The 17,518-nt window shown below is 36.2% G+C and overlaps 1 protein-coding gene and 1 pseudogene across 5 annotated transcripts in view; both read left to right on the plus strand.

The window, feature by feature from the left end:
* soga1 (suppressor of glucose, autophagy associated 1) overlaps positions 1 to 6,463 on the plus strand; it is an 88,042-nt gene extending 81,579 nt beyond the window's left edge. For all 5 annotated transcript variants that reach the window (XM_044106845.1, XM_044106915.1, XM_044107049.1 and 2 more), the window contains exon 22: positions 593 to 6,463. In XM_044106845.1, coding sequence (XP_043962780.1) covers positions 593 to 727 — 135 coding nt within the window. In that variant the 3' untranslated portion in view covers positions 728 to 6,463. The remainder of the gene's footprint in view (positions 1 to 592) is intronic.
* Positions 6,464 to 10,991: 4,528 nt separating this feature from the next.
* LOC122846849 lies at positions 10,992 to 11,728 on the plus strand (annotated as a pseudogene).
* The last annotated feature ends 5,790 nt before the right edge of the window (positions 11,729 to 17,518 follow it).

Below are 17,518 nucleotides of genomic sequence, written 5' to 3' on the forward strand. Positions count from 1 at the left end.
GGTAAAATCTCCTTTTATAAAGTTCACTTTGACCAATCGCCTCCGAAGGTCATGTAATAAGTACTTGTTGTCCAGTTGTGTGTAATGTAATCTCAGTATGAATTCAGCTGTTTTGTGAAGTTTTCAGAGGTGTATTTGAGGACATCAGTGAACTAACAGCATCACACAGACCAAGAAATATTCCATTTATTTCAGGAGCGCTAGCACTAAGCGAAACACATCCTACCGATTAATTACACATATGGATGTTTGAAAGCTTTTATTTCTGCTAACTACAATCATTTTCCACTTATAGTTAATAAAAACATAATATTTAAAATTATAAGATCACATCAGAGCAATAAAAAACTTTTTAAAAACAGAAATTGTGTGCTTAATGAAAAGCATGTTTGCTGCTTAAAAGATGCTTTCAATCTGACAAATGAGTCACTGGGACGTTTATTCTGATTTACTGAATATGTCGGTACATGAAGGTTTGTGGTTGTAACATGACAGAATGTGCAGAGGGTAAATGTGTAGGAACACATTTCCAAAGCTCTGTACACCATGGCATCATGATGTGGGCAAGAAGTAACTTTGTTTTATTTCCCAGGATGCACCTTGCGATTGTGCTACCCAGTCCTCCTGCTTTGTCCGATCGTCTAAAGCAGCTGCTCGCCACTGCAAGCACCGCCCACAGGAGACTCCAGCAGGAGCCGAGGAGAAAGGAGACGCCTGTAACGAGTGACGAGCCTCCCACTGCCCCAGCGAAGACGCACACGGAGGAAATTCACTTCTTTCAAAACACGACTGCCTTGGAAACGCTTTCCCACACCTCCCAGAGCACCAAATGCACACAAACACCTAGAACCTGCAAACACAGGCCCACTGCCAAACATAACATTGCGTCAGCACACAGAGGAAACTGCCCCTACCCCCCCACCCACAAAGCTACTGCCACCTTCTCTCAATCAGAACCCCGGAGACGCCACTCCGGTTTCTAGACGTGCAACCGATGCCAAGGACTCTGCCAGCATCCCAAACCTACCAGCAGGACGGAAACCAGAACTGCCGTCTAACACTACAGATACCAATCAACAGGTTAAATAATGATGATGTCAGGACTCAAAACACAACCTCCAACTAACGGAATAAGAGGTACTACAATCAGTCTGCTAATATTACACATTCACAGCCACACGCTATAATGTTACCATTATCACACTGTTTAATGAGCAGATATTTTAAATATTATGTGTAACTTTGGGGGGTATGAAACAAAAACATTTTTTTACTACTTTTTTGTTGTTGTTTTTTTTCTTATACATTCTGGCTGGTCTGATACGGCCAGTCTGCAAATCATGGAAACAGTGAAATGTTTCCATGATTTCACAGTGTTGGACCTGTACTTAAAACGTCACGCAGTGTCGGATTGCTTTGCACAATTGACCTCACAGATCAAAAAAAAAAATAGCCACATCTTAATGACACATAGCAGAGTGGCACACTACATGTCTTATTAGTATAGGAAGACGTTGCAAACTACTGGGCTGTGTGTCGTTCCAGGATGACCAGATTTGTACTAAATTGAAGAATGCAGGTACCTAATGGCTCGAAAAATGAAATCATGAAAATGATTATAGAGATTGTGTTTAACCAGTGTTCCTGGAGAGCAAATGCATCTTATGGCTAAGTTTTCTAGTGCCGTCTGCCCTCTGTCTTATTGAACAATGGGAACAAATACAGACAAAATGGGTGATATGAAAGCCATGACTTTGACCTTCGATGATAGAAATTATGTCTTTATTTTTAAGCACATGGCCAGAGAAAGAATTGTATTGATGTTATCCTTAAACATTGGAGCACCAATCTGGTACACTCATGTACATATCTGCTGTGCGCCATCTTGAAATGGCTTCTGTTGTGACACACTTTGGAGATCATTCCTCCTTGTTGCTAAGTTAAACTGGGATCCTTTTTCTTACGCTTATAGGGCGTTGGATAGAATTACATTTTTTAATGTCTATTTATTATGTTGTTTTTCCAGATTACCCAAGCCAATGTTGGGAGCAAGAAATTACAGGCATTCCAGTTTTACAAATACATCAAAACGTCTTTGGGGATCATAATCACACGGTTGGGGAAAATAAACAAATACGGTGCGTTGCAAAAGTATTCATACTCCTTGACCATTCCACTACATATATTTACATTCATCTAATTCATTCAATGTTCATGATTGTTGTTCTGTTGGACGGTAAACCTCAACCACAGTCTCACGTCTTTTGAACCGTTGGGATTTTCCTGAAATTTTCTCCGTCAGTGTTCTCATGAACTTTTGTACTAGCTTTAGTAAAAGTTATAGTTTGGTTAAAAATAAACCGCGATTGGTATGAATACTTTTGCAAGGCAGTGAACTCCATAGTTTAGATACTTGGAACAGACACACTAACTGGCCACTAAGTCCAGATATCAAAGTGAACATATTGACACGCCCATACAGCTTTCTTTCTTACTAATAAAGCTCGTTGAATTGGTTACAACAAACTTGGAATCTCTTTCAGGATTTTTAAAATGTTATTTAAACATGTATTTTTTTTTGCTTAATCAGCAAAATATGACTTTTAGTATTTAAATATCTAAAGCATTGCAACTTTTAACTTATTTGAAATAGATCCATAAATTGATTTTCTATATAAATAAATGAAGTTGACTGTAAGATGGACTACAGAGTTCATTTTCCTGTAACAGCTGGACAAAAGGGGCAGCAGAAGTCAACACTAACAGAACTGCAAAGTCACAAAGACTGGTTGTTCAGCCCTGCAAACAGAAGAAATCTGATCTTGGACAAAACATAAAAATATACTCTAAAGGATTTTATACACGTATCTTGAGTCCATTACCTTGCCATCTCCTTTTTTTATATTGGATTTGCTATTCAAATGGCCTGTTGGATTATGTCACTCTAAAACCAGACTCTCTAAAACACACAAACTTCCTTTATATAGGAAGTTTGTTTTCTTCATTAATGTACTGTAACCTGGTAAAGCGACAAGAGGCTAACAACTGTAGCCGGATGTAGCATAGATTGCACATCTGGCATTTTTAAAATACAAAGTCATTTTTCTGGAATATGTACTATTTTACTTTTTAATTGACGTTCTGCTGATCTGTTAAGTCTCTGTTTTGATATGATGGTGCTACTTGGTGTGCAGCCTTCTGTGGACTTTAACAGAGAACCTACCCATCTTGTGTGTGCACACAGTTTAATGACTCAGCAGTTTAAAAGTAGGGCATTACAGAAAGTACATGTACTTAAATAACATGCTGAGGAAAACCCACAGTCTCTGTGCTACTGTCTGTCTCGGTTTTAGCCCTCATTTTGGGCACAAAACCAACTGCATAAAACCAGCTGCTGCCTCTCCAGCCACTGACAGGGACACGGCTCACCTAGACGGTCTGAGTTCTGGCCACGATTTTATGACTGTACTTGATGTCTGACTGCTTTACCAGCCAAACAATGTTTCAACGGTTTCCTAAAAGGTCATTTATTATTCCTTTTTCATATTTCACTTTCTTAAAAGCGTTTGCGTTTTCCTGCACGACAATTATCTGATGCTATAATTTAATCTCGACAAGAAAACACAATAAATATGACTTGAATATTTTATGCTTTCATTTTCAATTGAGCTATTGAACCATTTTAGGAAAAAACGCCTTGGTTTTGTTGCAAATCTCCAAGCTTAACTTTCAACAAGCTAGCGCATTTAGCTGAGATGTTCATCTAGCAAAGCCGTCATTCTCACTGCCGCCACATTTCTTCCTGATTGTTATTTAAAGCAAATTCTTGTTGAAATATATTAAAATATTATATTCTACTGTACGAATCTGACCAAAATATTTTAACAATAGGGCAGACTGTTCCTTCAGTGCTGATTTACATTAAGATATTTAGCAGTTTTCTAGAACCCAAAATAAACTCAAAGGGCTTTCTGTAATTTGAAAATGTTTGTTTTAATGAAATTTTTCATAACAATACGATTCAAAGTATTGCACCTGTTTGTCCCACTGTTAAAGAGTTATCCAGAAATGATCATTTTTGACTTTGCAAGCTGTTAACTTTAGCTTATTGCTAGATGCTCATAGAAAAACAGTTCTATTACATGTCAGTATAGTTTTCTGGTCCTTTTATCAGACCATATTTGAACTATTGGAGGCACAAGTTAATTTTAAAGAAGTCAATGACACTATGCTTCATTAAGCCAATAATTGGAGGACTAATATTAAACATTCAAACATATATAAACAGTTAGAACGCTAACAAGACAGCCACAATTATTAAACCACCAAAAAGGTTTACCAGTAATTTTTTTTAAAAAACATTTCTGCCTGCAGTTAAAACCCTAAAAGAAATAGAAGACATTAAACAGACTGCATCACAAAGTTTAGTGGTCATCTTTATGTACTATCTACTGTCTAAAAAGATTGTTTCTAACAGTTTCATTCCCCAGGCTACAAAAACCCAAACGGATTGGCGTACAGAAGATTTCCAAACCATGTTCAAATAAGAACCTGTGTTTTTCAATCTTTCCTTTGAATTTATATCTGAAACTCTGTGTGCTACCAACAAAACAGGGTTGTGCTTAAAATATTAGCATGATTGGCTTTATACACTGCGAACCAATAAACAGCTCGCTGTGGCAGGGATTTATGGGATATTTGTTGTGCTGTTCCAAATAAAAAGTGATTTTATAACATGAATCCTATATTGTAATTTTAAACTATATTTCTGATTGTCTGCACAAAAGTAAAAGTGGACAGTTTACAGAATTTTGTTCTACCTCTTAGACTGTAGACTAAAATCAACACAAACACAAAATTCATGTAAATCAGCCAGAAAATGTTTTCCGTTGAAACTCATGCAATCTCTACATTTTATTTTCAACGTCATTTTGTCAACAAGATGGTCACTTTAGTGCCTTTCCTCTACAAAAGTGTCTTGTTTTTACTAGAACATTTTCCTTTATCTTCATAGATTCCATTGGAAAAAAAGCACCACATCTTAGTCCAAATATTCAGATAAGATACATGTCGAATTAAATCTAAAAGTTGGAGTATTTTGCGCAATTAATAAGGGATTTATGAGATGAGAACTAAAGTGAACCCTTAGATATTAATATTTTGATTTATCAGATTTCCAAACGAGTCAAAATTAAGAACAATAGGACTTTTTATTTTCAAAGAATGTCTGTAGCCTGCACTGTTTTTTTTTTATGTGAATAGGTCTAAATTTAAGAAGGTATCGTAATATGAAGAATCAAACACATGATGAGAAAAGTTAATTCGTTATTGTTATTTCATTTTTGGTGTCTTCGAAAGAAGAATGCAAACATGCTGGACACATACTTGTTTGATTTGAGGCAGAATGATATGCATATAATGACTCTGATTATTTCTAAACTGCATTACAACATAGAATGTGGCTTGGTAGAGGTGGATATCCGTCTCTCCCTAGTTCCTACATTGTATTTCACCCATTAACTAAAACATTTTTAGTTAATGTTTTAACTAAAAACATCACCAGCCATTGACTTTTTTAAAGGCTCTGTGGTATCAACCATTTCCTGTATCCATTTTTAGATAAGCCTCGTAAATCAACATGAATATTTCCATCCTTTTGTAATGTTTCCATACCACTAATTAGATTATTACATGCTGGGATTATGTAAATGATTCTTAGCTGTTCATAATGGTAGCTAAGGTATTACTTAAGGACAGTCTGTATATTAGCTTTATTAACATACTATTATCTCTTTTTTTAACAGTGCTTGATTAATAAAAAGAGAACATTTTAAACGAGTACTTGGTAAAGAATTCCCACCCACATTTTAAATCCACAGGAAAGTGAAACGGTTTGTTCCCTGCCCTTCAGTTTCCATGAGAATAGCTGAATGTCAACAGCTGATCTGATCCTGGTCGCTGTGGAAATATGTAGCTCTCTCCCTCTTTAGATGGCACTTGACCATTTTCATGTATATAGTTGCATTTTGAAGATGACTGACGGAAAAACAATGAAATAAAATAAAACAATAACAAACATTGAAAGATGTAAGAAAAAGACGTACAAATGGATTTTTGAAAGTATTTTTCCTTTTCCAACCATGGTAGCTTGTAAAATAAGATGAAACTGCCTCCTGTTTGTCATAGAAATCACAAATAAACGTGTCATGGATTTTGATGTGGTTTGTGGTCTCTGCCTTTTTGCTTCCTCTCTGCTCTGCGTTGGATCAGACTGAGGTTCTCTTGAATAATGCAATGTCTACATTAGCAAGAAGCCTCCCCAATGATGTGGTCAGAGATGATTGTGATACACACACACAGAGTCTGATGTATGTCGAACTTATTTGTTTTCCAACTGAGCTCCAGTTTCTCACAAGAAAAAGGAAACAACAAATTGAGCACACAGTGTACAAATAAAAATAAATCAACTGTTGTGTTTTAGTTATCTGGGTTGAATCCTCTTGAGGAGGATTTAAGTTTGTGACTAGGAAAGTAAACCGTCTGCCAGTTTATTATGGTTATATTCAATAAAAAGTGGAGGATTTTGAAGTAACCTTTGAGGAAACAAAGACTCCTCATAGTGTAATTTAGAGCTTATCAAGAGTCACTGACATTTTGTTTTCCTACCAGTAGAGGGAGCCACAGGGTCAGAATGGAGGGTGAGCGAGCCACCTCGGGTGTCTGCTTACTCCTAATATATGGATCAGTTAAATCGGCCCCTGCTGGTCTCTGGGGTTACTCACCAGAGTGGCCATGGATGGAACATCTTCGGGAAAAGCTGTGACCTTGAACACTTGTTCTCTCATTTGTAGCAGAAAGCTGTCGAGATTGGACCTCTGGGGCCTGTGCAGTCATTTTTTGGAAAGCTGGACTCTGCTCTACATTTTCTACCACTGACTTCATGCCTTTCTATAAATCTACCCCCTGATGTGATTCAAGCTCTGGCTGGGGCGGACGTTCTTGCACTGGAGGCTTAACTTTGGCCTTGAAAACTTTATTTGATTGCTTATTGAAGTTATTAATAAATTTAGTAATCTAGATTTTTTTTTAAAACCAAGTACTTATTTAAAGTATGTATGAAAAGATGAAAGAAAATGACATAGAAATAGGATGGACAGAGTCTAGGAAGGTTTATTTTTTCTAGTTTGTTTTCCTGATAAAGTCAACAAAAGCACATGATGCAGTTTAAGTTGTCTCTGGCTCAGTGTGACAGAAGACTTCACTCTAGTGGTGAACTGGTTGGTCTTTGCCCTCATATTTCCCCTAACAATATTTCCTCTTCAGTCTTTGACACATGAGGTGAAGAGACAGGCATTGTTGTTTTGTTAAGGTTTCTGACCCACATGATGGTGTAGCAGGATGAAGCCTGCCCCAGGACTGAGGACACCAGGCATCTAATTATCTCACAATGTGTGTGCAGCATGAAGGGAGACTCTCTCACCTGTTTTCTTTATTCCTGCATTTGGTCGCACTTCGGTAGGAAGGTCGCTTGGTTAGCTTGTAGTGGCCATAACTCTTAACATCAGTAAGTAATGTTTCTCCTCCTGTATAAGGTCTGCAGTTTTAGTTGGTTAACTCAAACTGTTTAAATTCAGAAACTGCCTGAAGTCTCCTGCTTGGTACTGGGGTGTGACTATAATTTACCCTCCCCAGCTCAGCTTAGCAACATAAAACAAGTATATTTTTTTAATAAGTGTATTTTTTTAATCGCACCCATGCAGTTCAATAGCACAAAAATGACAACTATTTATATATAGAAAGTACTGGCAAGTGGATCTTCCTGATGTTGGGCCGGAAAGGCTCCCTGGTCGGGGTGGAGTCATCCAGCTGTGGTAGGTGACGATTGCTTCCTCTACCTTCTACATTTTCTAAAATCACCCATTGATCTATAACTTCATTTCAGACATAAAGCTGCTGCAGCTTGCTGGAGACCCTGCTGCTTTGTTTTATTTTCTGCTTTGTTTTCTCTTTTATTTTTGTTTGGTTTCTTAGTTTTGTGCTTTTTGTTTAAATCTAGAAAATTTTGGCTTATTCTATTCTTCTGTGTGGCCTCCTGCCTTGCTGTGGGTAGCAGGACCTGTGTGCTGTGCGAGTGACCGGTGTGACCTGAAAATACTTTTGTTGGTTTATAAATCTCTTAACGGCTTTGCACCAAAATACATTAAAGACCCGTTGCTGTTATATCAACCTTCCAAACCACTCCAGTCCTCTGGGTCCAATCTGCTCGTTGCGCATACATTGCCTTTTTACTTAAAAGAAAAAGAGAGACTTTAAGATGAAGGCAGCACATATTTCAGACTTTTAAAAACCGGTGAAATTTAGACGGTGTACACTAGATAACAGCGTGTACAGACAAACATCACTCTTGTAAAACTGAGTTTATTATCATGTAAATTTCAAATATGTCCCGTTCAAGAAGATTGATGATGGCGCAGCGAAACGCTGACACTTTGGAAGGTCACCCAGGTCACATCACAAAGAATTTTATGCTGTGTAAAGGTATTTAAGAAAATAATACTGAATCTGTGCTCACAAATTTCTTTATCTGGTTGTTATCTCTAAACTACGTTTACTTTTATGTTGAACACCAGACCTCTTGCCTCTTTTCACAGTTTTTCACTTAGTTCCACGACTGCAGTGGATTTTATAGTCAATGTTAAAATCCAACACAGAGTCTGAAGCGATGGAGGAAATTTATGTCAATATGGAACCTGTTGGACAAACTGCATCTAATCACACAGGTCAGAATGAAGTTACAGAGAAATCTAGTATGTATGTTATTCAATTTTTTCTAATGTTAAGGTTTTTGTTAAGGTTGGAGCAGCTCCAAAGAGAGACTCGGCCTCGGTGTGGTCGTATGCTTGGGAATCCTGAATGTTTTAATTCTGGCTGAACTCATAGGCCTCAGTGTACACAGTGAGTCTTTTTCTAGTCATCTTACAGATGTAAACTGAGTAAATGTTATGTTTCTGTTTTTTCTACTGATCAAATAGCAAGGGTTTAAAAAAGAATAAAGCTTGGTGTCTCAAAGTGTTGCAGAGAGGTGAAACATTACACCATGTTACATGAGTTTGATTCATTTTCAGCAATGGTTGCATCTGCAGCCGTTTAGGTTAGCGTGTCTTTAATATCTCCTCTTTTCAAACTATTTACCAAACAATTTATTTTTCAGTGTTACCTCAGTTTAAATTCTACAGGTGTAACCAAAATCATGAAACTATTTTATAAGTCTTAGGTGAAAATACGATGCCACTTCTTTTTTTTTGCAAACATGATTGTTGATTTTTTTCCCAGCTCATAACATGACAGCAGATTTTTCTGACATCGGCAACATGCTGACTGAACAGAACAGCAAGTTTCTCTCCATGAACTCTAACTTCACTGAAACGGCTCCACGAGCTGAAGAGACTTTAAGGTTTGTCAAAACTTTAAAAAATTTGTATCTCTTTAAAAACTGAATTCTACTCTGAATTGTAGAGTATCACTAAAACCTTTCCTTTCTGGTTTAAATGAGTATAATGTAAGTGACCAACTTTTTGAATTTATTAAGTGCTCTATCATTTTTGTGTGCTAAAGAATAACGATGTAAAGCAAACTAAACTTTGAAACTTTGATTCTTTTTTCCTTACAGATCAGACAAACATCAGTTGTTCCTGTTAATCCAGGGTCTGCGGAAGAAGAGAAGAGCAGATCCAGTATTGATGGATGATTAGGATTTGTGTTCACTGTGATATTATTCATCAATAATAATGTAGCTTATTAGTATGCTGTTACATAAAACCGTAAAGATAAATTGTACGCTTCCAACTGTTGTGACTTATAAAGCAACAATTTTACCGGTTGTTCTCCGTGTTTCTCTTTCTTGTTAAAACTCTGACACGATAAACAAACGTTGGAGGATGGTTTTATGCGGAGGATCGTTTTAGCACGATGCGTTCTGATTGTGTCTTAATGTGACTTTTACTACGAGACTTTATGGAACTCCAGTTGTGTCCGGTAATAATGGACTAAGCTCTATCTTGGTAGATTTTTTTTATTTCCAATTATTTACTATCATTTGTAATAAAGTAACGTCAACACCACACATTCAGCTGTGAGGAGTTTGTTCTAGTCATCTTAAAGATGGAAAGAGTCAATGTCGTGTTGATTCTGAGAAGCTGAATGATTAACTGAATGACATTTTATTCATTTCAGAGTTCAACCAGCGAGGTTATTCATTTTGTGGCGGTCCTAGTCTTAGAAAGAAAGAACCAAAGATAGAAAGCAGTAAATGTTCATGTTGGTTCCAAAGGCTTCTCCTGAAAATATGGATCAAATCAGGGTAGGAAACATCATTTTTACATCATTGGGATATTAAAAGTCTTTTATCTAAACATCTTATGAGTAGGTTTTTATTGTTTCCTTAAAACTATTTAAGGAGTGTTGATTTCATCTAAAATTTTAAGGCTAAAAAAGAAAATGATGCTTGGAGGCACAGAGTGACACAGCTTAGTGTTGGGACAGATGTAGAGGGGTTAAGCAAGACTGTAGTAAGCGCTGATACCAACTCAGTACTTTATGATTATATATTTTTCTCCAATTCGCGCTTGTAGAAAATATCAACATGTACAAAACTGAGAAACTCTATCAATAAGAAACCCTAAGAAAAACAGCCAAGGGGGTAGTTAGTAAAAACAAAAGAGGTCGTAAAACATGTAACCTAAACAACCAGCAACCCAATTTCAGGTGTGATAACTGATCTACGATCTGAGCCCGGTTCAAATCTCGGTCAAGCTGTTAACAAAACAAAAATAATTTAGGGTCTGAGAAACACAGAATTTAACGGTTTCACAAGAAGATAAACAGACAGTCCTGACCTCCAGGTCAGTTCATACACACATAAGGAAGGTTTAAACAGACTGAATGTGAACTAAAGTAATAACAAAATGATAATACCAAAAATTCTCTAACACTGTCGCATGGGAGCAGGCATAGCGGTGATGTCAAGAAGAAATTTGGTCGAGTCTCAGAGTTAAAGGAGCAGAGTGAGTCAAACTAGTTATTAAAAAGTCTTTGTTTAGGAAAAAATGTTTTATGTTTTTGCAATTCATTCAAATCTATGATTTCAACAGCAAGAGCTAAATCATATCCTGTTTTGTACTTTTAATGTATGTCCTAATAGAGAAGCTGCCGGGGCAGTGTGCTGTCCTGACACATGATCAACGTTTCATCTACTGTCTGGTAAACATACCACAGTCAATTATACTGCTGAGGACCATTAGTTGTTTTGTTATTCAATCTGTTAACTGTATCGTTCCTATTATGTGTCTCAGATCACGAAGAAAAAAGGCAACCAGAAACCCTGTATGTCAGCCTAAGACAGAGACTGGAAGACATGAAATCTCACTGCTTACAAAATGGTGTCAGTAGGATATACTACTGTGGAACTACTGTGGATAAATGACTATAATAAATACCCTTAAATCTTCTTCTTCTTACTGGGAATAATTAAACGGTTTGTTTGCCTCGTGTCTCCCCTCTCATAATTGGATGTGGCCTGGACCAGCTGCAATGGTCAAAGGTTTCTTTAAAGAGACAAATATCTCCATTACAGTGTACAGCCTGCCCTGTGTTGGGTTACAGCTTCAAATGCAAGCCATGTAGTACATTTTTATTGTTTTTCTTTTTTAGCCTTAAAATTTTAGATGAAATCAACACTCCTTAAATAGTTTTAAGGAAACAATAAAAACCTACTCATAAGATGTTTAGATAAAAGACTTTTAATATCCCAATGATGTAAAAATGATGTTTCCTACCCTGATTTGATCCATATTTTCAGGAGAAGCCTTTGGAACCAACATGAACATTTACTGCTTTCTATCTTTGGTTCTTTCTTTCTAAGACTAGGACCGCCACAAAATGAATAACCTCGCTGGTTGAACTCTGAAATGAATAAAATGTCATTCAGTTAATCATTCAGCTTCTCAGAATCAACACGACATTGACTCTTTCCATCTTTAAGATGACTAGAACAAACTCCTCACAGCTGAATGTGTGGTGTTGACGTTACTTTATTACAAATGATAGTAAATAATTGGAAATAAAAAAAATCTACCAAGATAGAGCTTAGTCCATTATTACCGGACACAACTGGAGTTCCATAAAGTCTCGTAGTAAAAGTCACATTAAGACACAATCAGAACGCATCGTGCTAAAACGATCCTCCGCATAAAACCATCCTCCAACGTTTGTTTATCGTGTCAGAGTTTTAACAAGAAAGAGAAACACGGAGAACAACCGGTAAAATTGTTGCTTTATAAGTCACAACAGTTGGAAGTGTACAATTTATCTTTACGGTTTTATGTAACAGCATACTAATAAGCTACATTATTATTGATGAATAATATCACAGTGAACACAAATCCTAATCATCCATCAATACTGGATCTGCTCTTCTCTTCTTCCGCAGACCCTGGATTAACAGGAACAACTGATGTTTGTCTGATCTGTAAGGAAAAAAGAATCAAAGTTTCAAAGTTTAGTTTGCTTTACATCGTTATTCTTTAGCACACAAAAATGATAGAGCACTTAATAAATTCAAAAAAGTTGGTCACTTACATTATACTCATTTAAACCAAAAAGGAAAGGTTTTAGTGATACTCTACAATTCAGAGTAGAATTCAGTTTTTAAAGAGATACAAATTTTTTAAAGTTTTGACAAACCTTAAAGTCTCTTCAGCTCGTGGAGCCGTTTCAGTGAAGTTAGAGTTCATGGAGAGAAACTTGCTGTTCTGTTCAGTCAGCATGTTGCCGATGTCAGAAAAATCTGCTGTCATGTTATGAGCTGGGAAAAAAATCAACAAACATGTTTGCAAAAAAAAAAAGAAGTGGCATCGTATTTTCACCTAAGACTTATAAAATAGTTTCATGATTTTGGTTACACCTGTAGAATTTAAACTGAGGTAACACTGAAAAATAAATTGTTTGGTAAATAGTTTGAAAAAGAGGAGATATTAAAGACACGCTAACCTAAACGGCTGCAGATGCAACCATTGCTGAAAATGAATCAAACTCATGTAACATGGTGTAATGTTTCACCTCTCTGCAACACTTTGAGACACCAAGCTTTATTCTTTTTAAACCCTCGCTATTTGATCAGTAGAAAAACAGAAACATAACATTTACTCAGTTTACATCTGTAAGATGACTAGAAAAAGACTCACTGTGTACACTGAGGCCTATGAGTTCAGCCAGAATTAAAACATTCAGGATTCCCAAGCATACGACCACACCGAGGCCGAGTCTCTCTTTGGAGCTGCTCCAACCTTAACAAAAACCTTAACATTAGAAAAAATTGAATAACATACATACTAGATTTCTCTGTAACTTCATTCTTACCTGTGTGATTAGATGCAGTTTGTCCAACAGGTTCCATATTGACATAAATTTCCTCCATCGCTTCAGACTCTGTGTTGGATTTTAACATTGACTATAAAATCCACTGCAGTCGTGGAACTAAGTGAAAAAACTGTGAAAAAGAGGCAAGAGGTCTGGTGTTCAACATAAAAAGTAAACGTAGTTTAGAGATAACAACCAGATAAAGAAATTTGTGAGCACAGATTGAGTATTATTTTCTTAAATACCTTACACAACATAAAATTCTTGAAAGTTTCAATAGTTTCATAAGTTTATATCTGCTGATTCGATTCTGTACCAATGAATATTTATTTCTCTTTTCTCTTCTTCAGCTTGGTTAATCCTACTCATAATAAACACATTAGACTTTTCTATGGGTGAAAAATAAGATGATGCAAAATTAAATATAGTTTTAAATCACTGATATAAGGATGAAAAATACATCTGATGTTGTTATGTTCCTGCTCCTTGTGTCCAAAAATATTTCCTAAAGACTAATAAATTGTTGGAGCAGATGACCAGTTCCCTCCTTGGTCATGTGGACCCAACAGTTTTTCAGTTCTCATTCTGTCCTGATAACTAGTCACAGCCTTGCTCTCAGTAAATACAAATATCAACTATTTTCTTTCTAAATCCTCTTTTAACACTATTTCTTGTCCAGTAGCAGAAATACTTACATTAAGAAAGCACAATGCCAGAATTGCATTATTACCAAACTTCTATAACCGCTGGATCAAATAACTATGGAATTGTACGTATTTATTCATATTTTAAAGACATGTACTTTTAGGACTGCCATCCAGTAAAAAAAAAAAAAAGCTACATGAGCAGCTACAATAAAAAGTACTGTCTAAAACCAGTACTGTCTAAAACTCAGTCACCGTCTTTCCTCATCTTCTGAAACAGCCACCAGGCAGATCAACGGTTTGACAAACAGTTTGCTTTGTGAAGCACCGCCTCACTGGGAGGGAATCAAAAGACTAACATACCAATCGGGTGCAAGTTGGGCGGGTTAAAGTAAGAGAAACCAGATACTGCATTCAAAGCATGCTGAAGACCAGCAAGCCAAACATTCACATATGTACCGATATGTAGAAGAATGTTGGAGTTCAGGAGATCTAGGATAGAAGATTTGACTGAATCAAGACGTTGCCCAGAAGTTCAGACTGGGAAGTTAATTGGCAAACTGCTAGCTAAGTATGTGGAGCAGGAAAATAGGTTGTATTTACTTACATTTATGCAAACCAATTGCCTTAAAAGATTCAATTACTGCATCATATAAAAGACAAGTGTAGTTACACTGTGTGATTTTGGCAAACAATATCCTTAAACTCATCCAAAATGAGTTTTTAAACTCATCCAAAATGTTATTCTCTGCAAAACTTCTTTTATTTTCTGCCTACAGCAGCAGCAGCAATATATTTGTTACATAGATTAAAGACACACGGTCTCATTATTTGACATAATTGTACTGTTCAAAATTTTTCCGTTTGTTTGAGCAGAAATGAGGTAGTGTCTGGATGTGTTAAGATGTTAAACTTTTACCACCCAAAATCCTCGCTACTTTCAAATAGTTCACTTTTTATTTTAGTTGTTGCATGGACTCAACTTAAATAGATTGACTTGTAAAGCTTTATTTTTTAACCAAACGTTCCTGCCACTTGTTTAAGACGAGTACAAACAATAAGTTGATAATAATTAAGTGATGTTCACTTGAACTTTTTTTAAGTGTAATGTTTTATTTTACAGTGAGGAAGGCCGGAGTCTAGCTTTAGCAGATGGCTGAAGGCGTCTGATCCACGCTTCAAACTCAGTACCTGTTTGCTCTAAGGCCAAAACTTTGGTAAGGTTAAATTTAGTCGGCTACAGAAAGTCAGACGGTTCAATGTGAGAAATCACTTTAGGTGGTCAAGTTTCTTGTCTGATCAGATCTTGTTAGTCATTTACATAGCACGATTACTAATTAACAGTTGATTATTTTGTGTCTAGATGCAATGTAATCATTCATTTCACAATTGAAGTTTTATTATGGGGATTCTGCAAATTAAATATTTCATAGTATATTTCATAATATATTTCAATGATTCCTTTCATACAGTCCCTGAAAAGGAAAGATTACCTTTCAGAGAAATAGAATTTTGATTGCTTTGAGTTTGATGAAATTTGACTTAATCTGACTGATAGATCTTCTTTAACGCATACTGATGCTTTGCATTGATCATTTATAAGCTTATCAATTACAAGAGGCGCACTGTCTGTTAGTGAACATTAGTGAACAGACGGCATCATTAGGACCAAGGAACAAAAGCTGTAGATAATTTTATCGGCAACAAAACAATTCACCATATTGTGACCAACTCTTGGAGCACGGTTGTGTAGTGAGTATGTTTAATTTAATTTTATTATTTTTATTTTTAGGTAAAGTGTACCAATAGCAAACCTAGTCAATGTTATCATAAGTTGGACTAGCTGTCAGAAGATGTAAGCAATTCACCGTGAGAGGGAGTATTTAAGAAAAAAACACAAATTGATTGAATTGTTGGTTGATATCCTTCATATATTTAAATTTGTGCAACAAACACCAAAAGAAAGAAAAAAAACTATATAAAACCTGAATGGCCATTCATAAATATTTACATATTCAATAAATCGATAGAAATCCAGGTACTACAGGGATTTTAGTTATGCAGGCATTTGCGATATCTTCAAAAATTACAGATTTGAACTTTTTATTGTTATATTTTCTTGCCTTCACTCCCCTTTGAGATTGTCAGACTCAAAGGATTGTAATTGGATTCTTATTGTGTTCTATATCAATATAGCAACTCGATATAAGGACTGACTTAATGGTAATAAGAAGGTAAAAGGTAAGCGCAGTTACAAAAATGCTTTTCATTAAAACGTTTTGTTTATTGTAGATTAAACAGTTAAAATACATGAATGAGAGCAGCAGTTTAGATAAAACATTTTAAAATGCAATTTATTTGAGCAAAAACAACATAATGGCTGCGAAGCACTTCTTTGTGAAACAGTCGTTTTATTTGTAACAATAAGCCATTTTATGGCGGACCGGGTACTTTTTTCATTACTGTCAACATAGATAACTTTATTATATCTGCCCTAACTACAATAAACTAGTAATAACTAAATAACTAATCACAGCATGACCTATAGTTTGCTTTCTGCTTTATTTTTAGCTTAACGAGCAAGAACTAGTTCAGATTGTAGCTGCAAAACTGGTTCTGTGAACACGAATCAATTCAGGTTTAACTGAATTAAGTAGTTGTTAAGAGTGAACTGACTGAAAACTTAGGTGGAACAATTCAGGCAATATGACTGCTAGTAAATACTACAGGTTCTTATATTCACAGGATTACTCAAGTGTGTAAGATAATGGATGAAGGGAAAGCATCATTAGGGCCAAGAAACATACAGCATATAACTCAGAGACAAAAGTAGTGAATAATGATAAAGCCAAAAAAAAAAAAAAAAAAAAGAAAGAAATAAAATAATTATAATGTTGGAGCAACTCTTGGAGCGTGGTTGTGCAATGTAAAAAATGTTCAACTTTAGCGAAAGCTGAAAGATACATATAAGTAGCTTCACCAAGGCCTGTTTAGTCCCCGTCACATATTCCCCAGAAATAAAATTACAGATGAGGAACTTTTACGGACATGTATCACATTAGCAAGTGTGACAGAAAAATAAAAAATCTATAAGAGTTCCAAATTTAAGTGATGAAGGAAATCACAAACTCAGTCAGCACTGACTAATCGTGCTACCATAAATAATGCAGTAAAACAGTTAAACTCTAGGTTTTCTTTAGAGGTATATTGCCATTTACTACGCAGGGACACCCATGCGCACACACACACACTCACACACACGCACACGCCCGCACGCACACACAGCGATGGCAGGGACTGGGGGTCAAACCCTTTCTTTCAGAGCCTAGGGGTCAGCCCTGCCACACGCAGCCATGGCCGGGGCACACACAGCAGAAAGGAGGGGGCCATTTCAGCCCCTGTCTAGTCTTATACCCTCTCCCGCGCAAATTCTGAGACCTGCAGAAAATGCCAACTTT

The sequence above is a fragment of the Gambusia affinis genome, linkage group LG01 (genome assembly GCF_019740435.1).
Source record: "Gambusia affinis linkage group LG01, SWU_Gaff_1.0, whole genome shotgun sequence".
Classification (NCBI taxonomy): Eukaryota; Metazoa; Chordata; class Actinopteri; order Cyprinodontiformes; family Poeciliidae; genus Gambusia; species Gambusia affinis.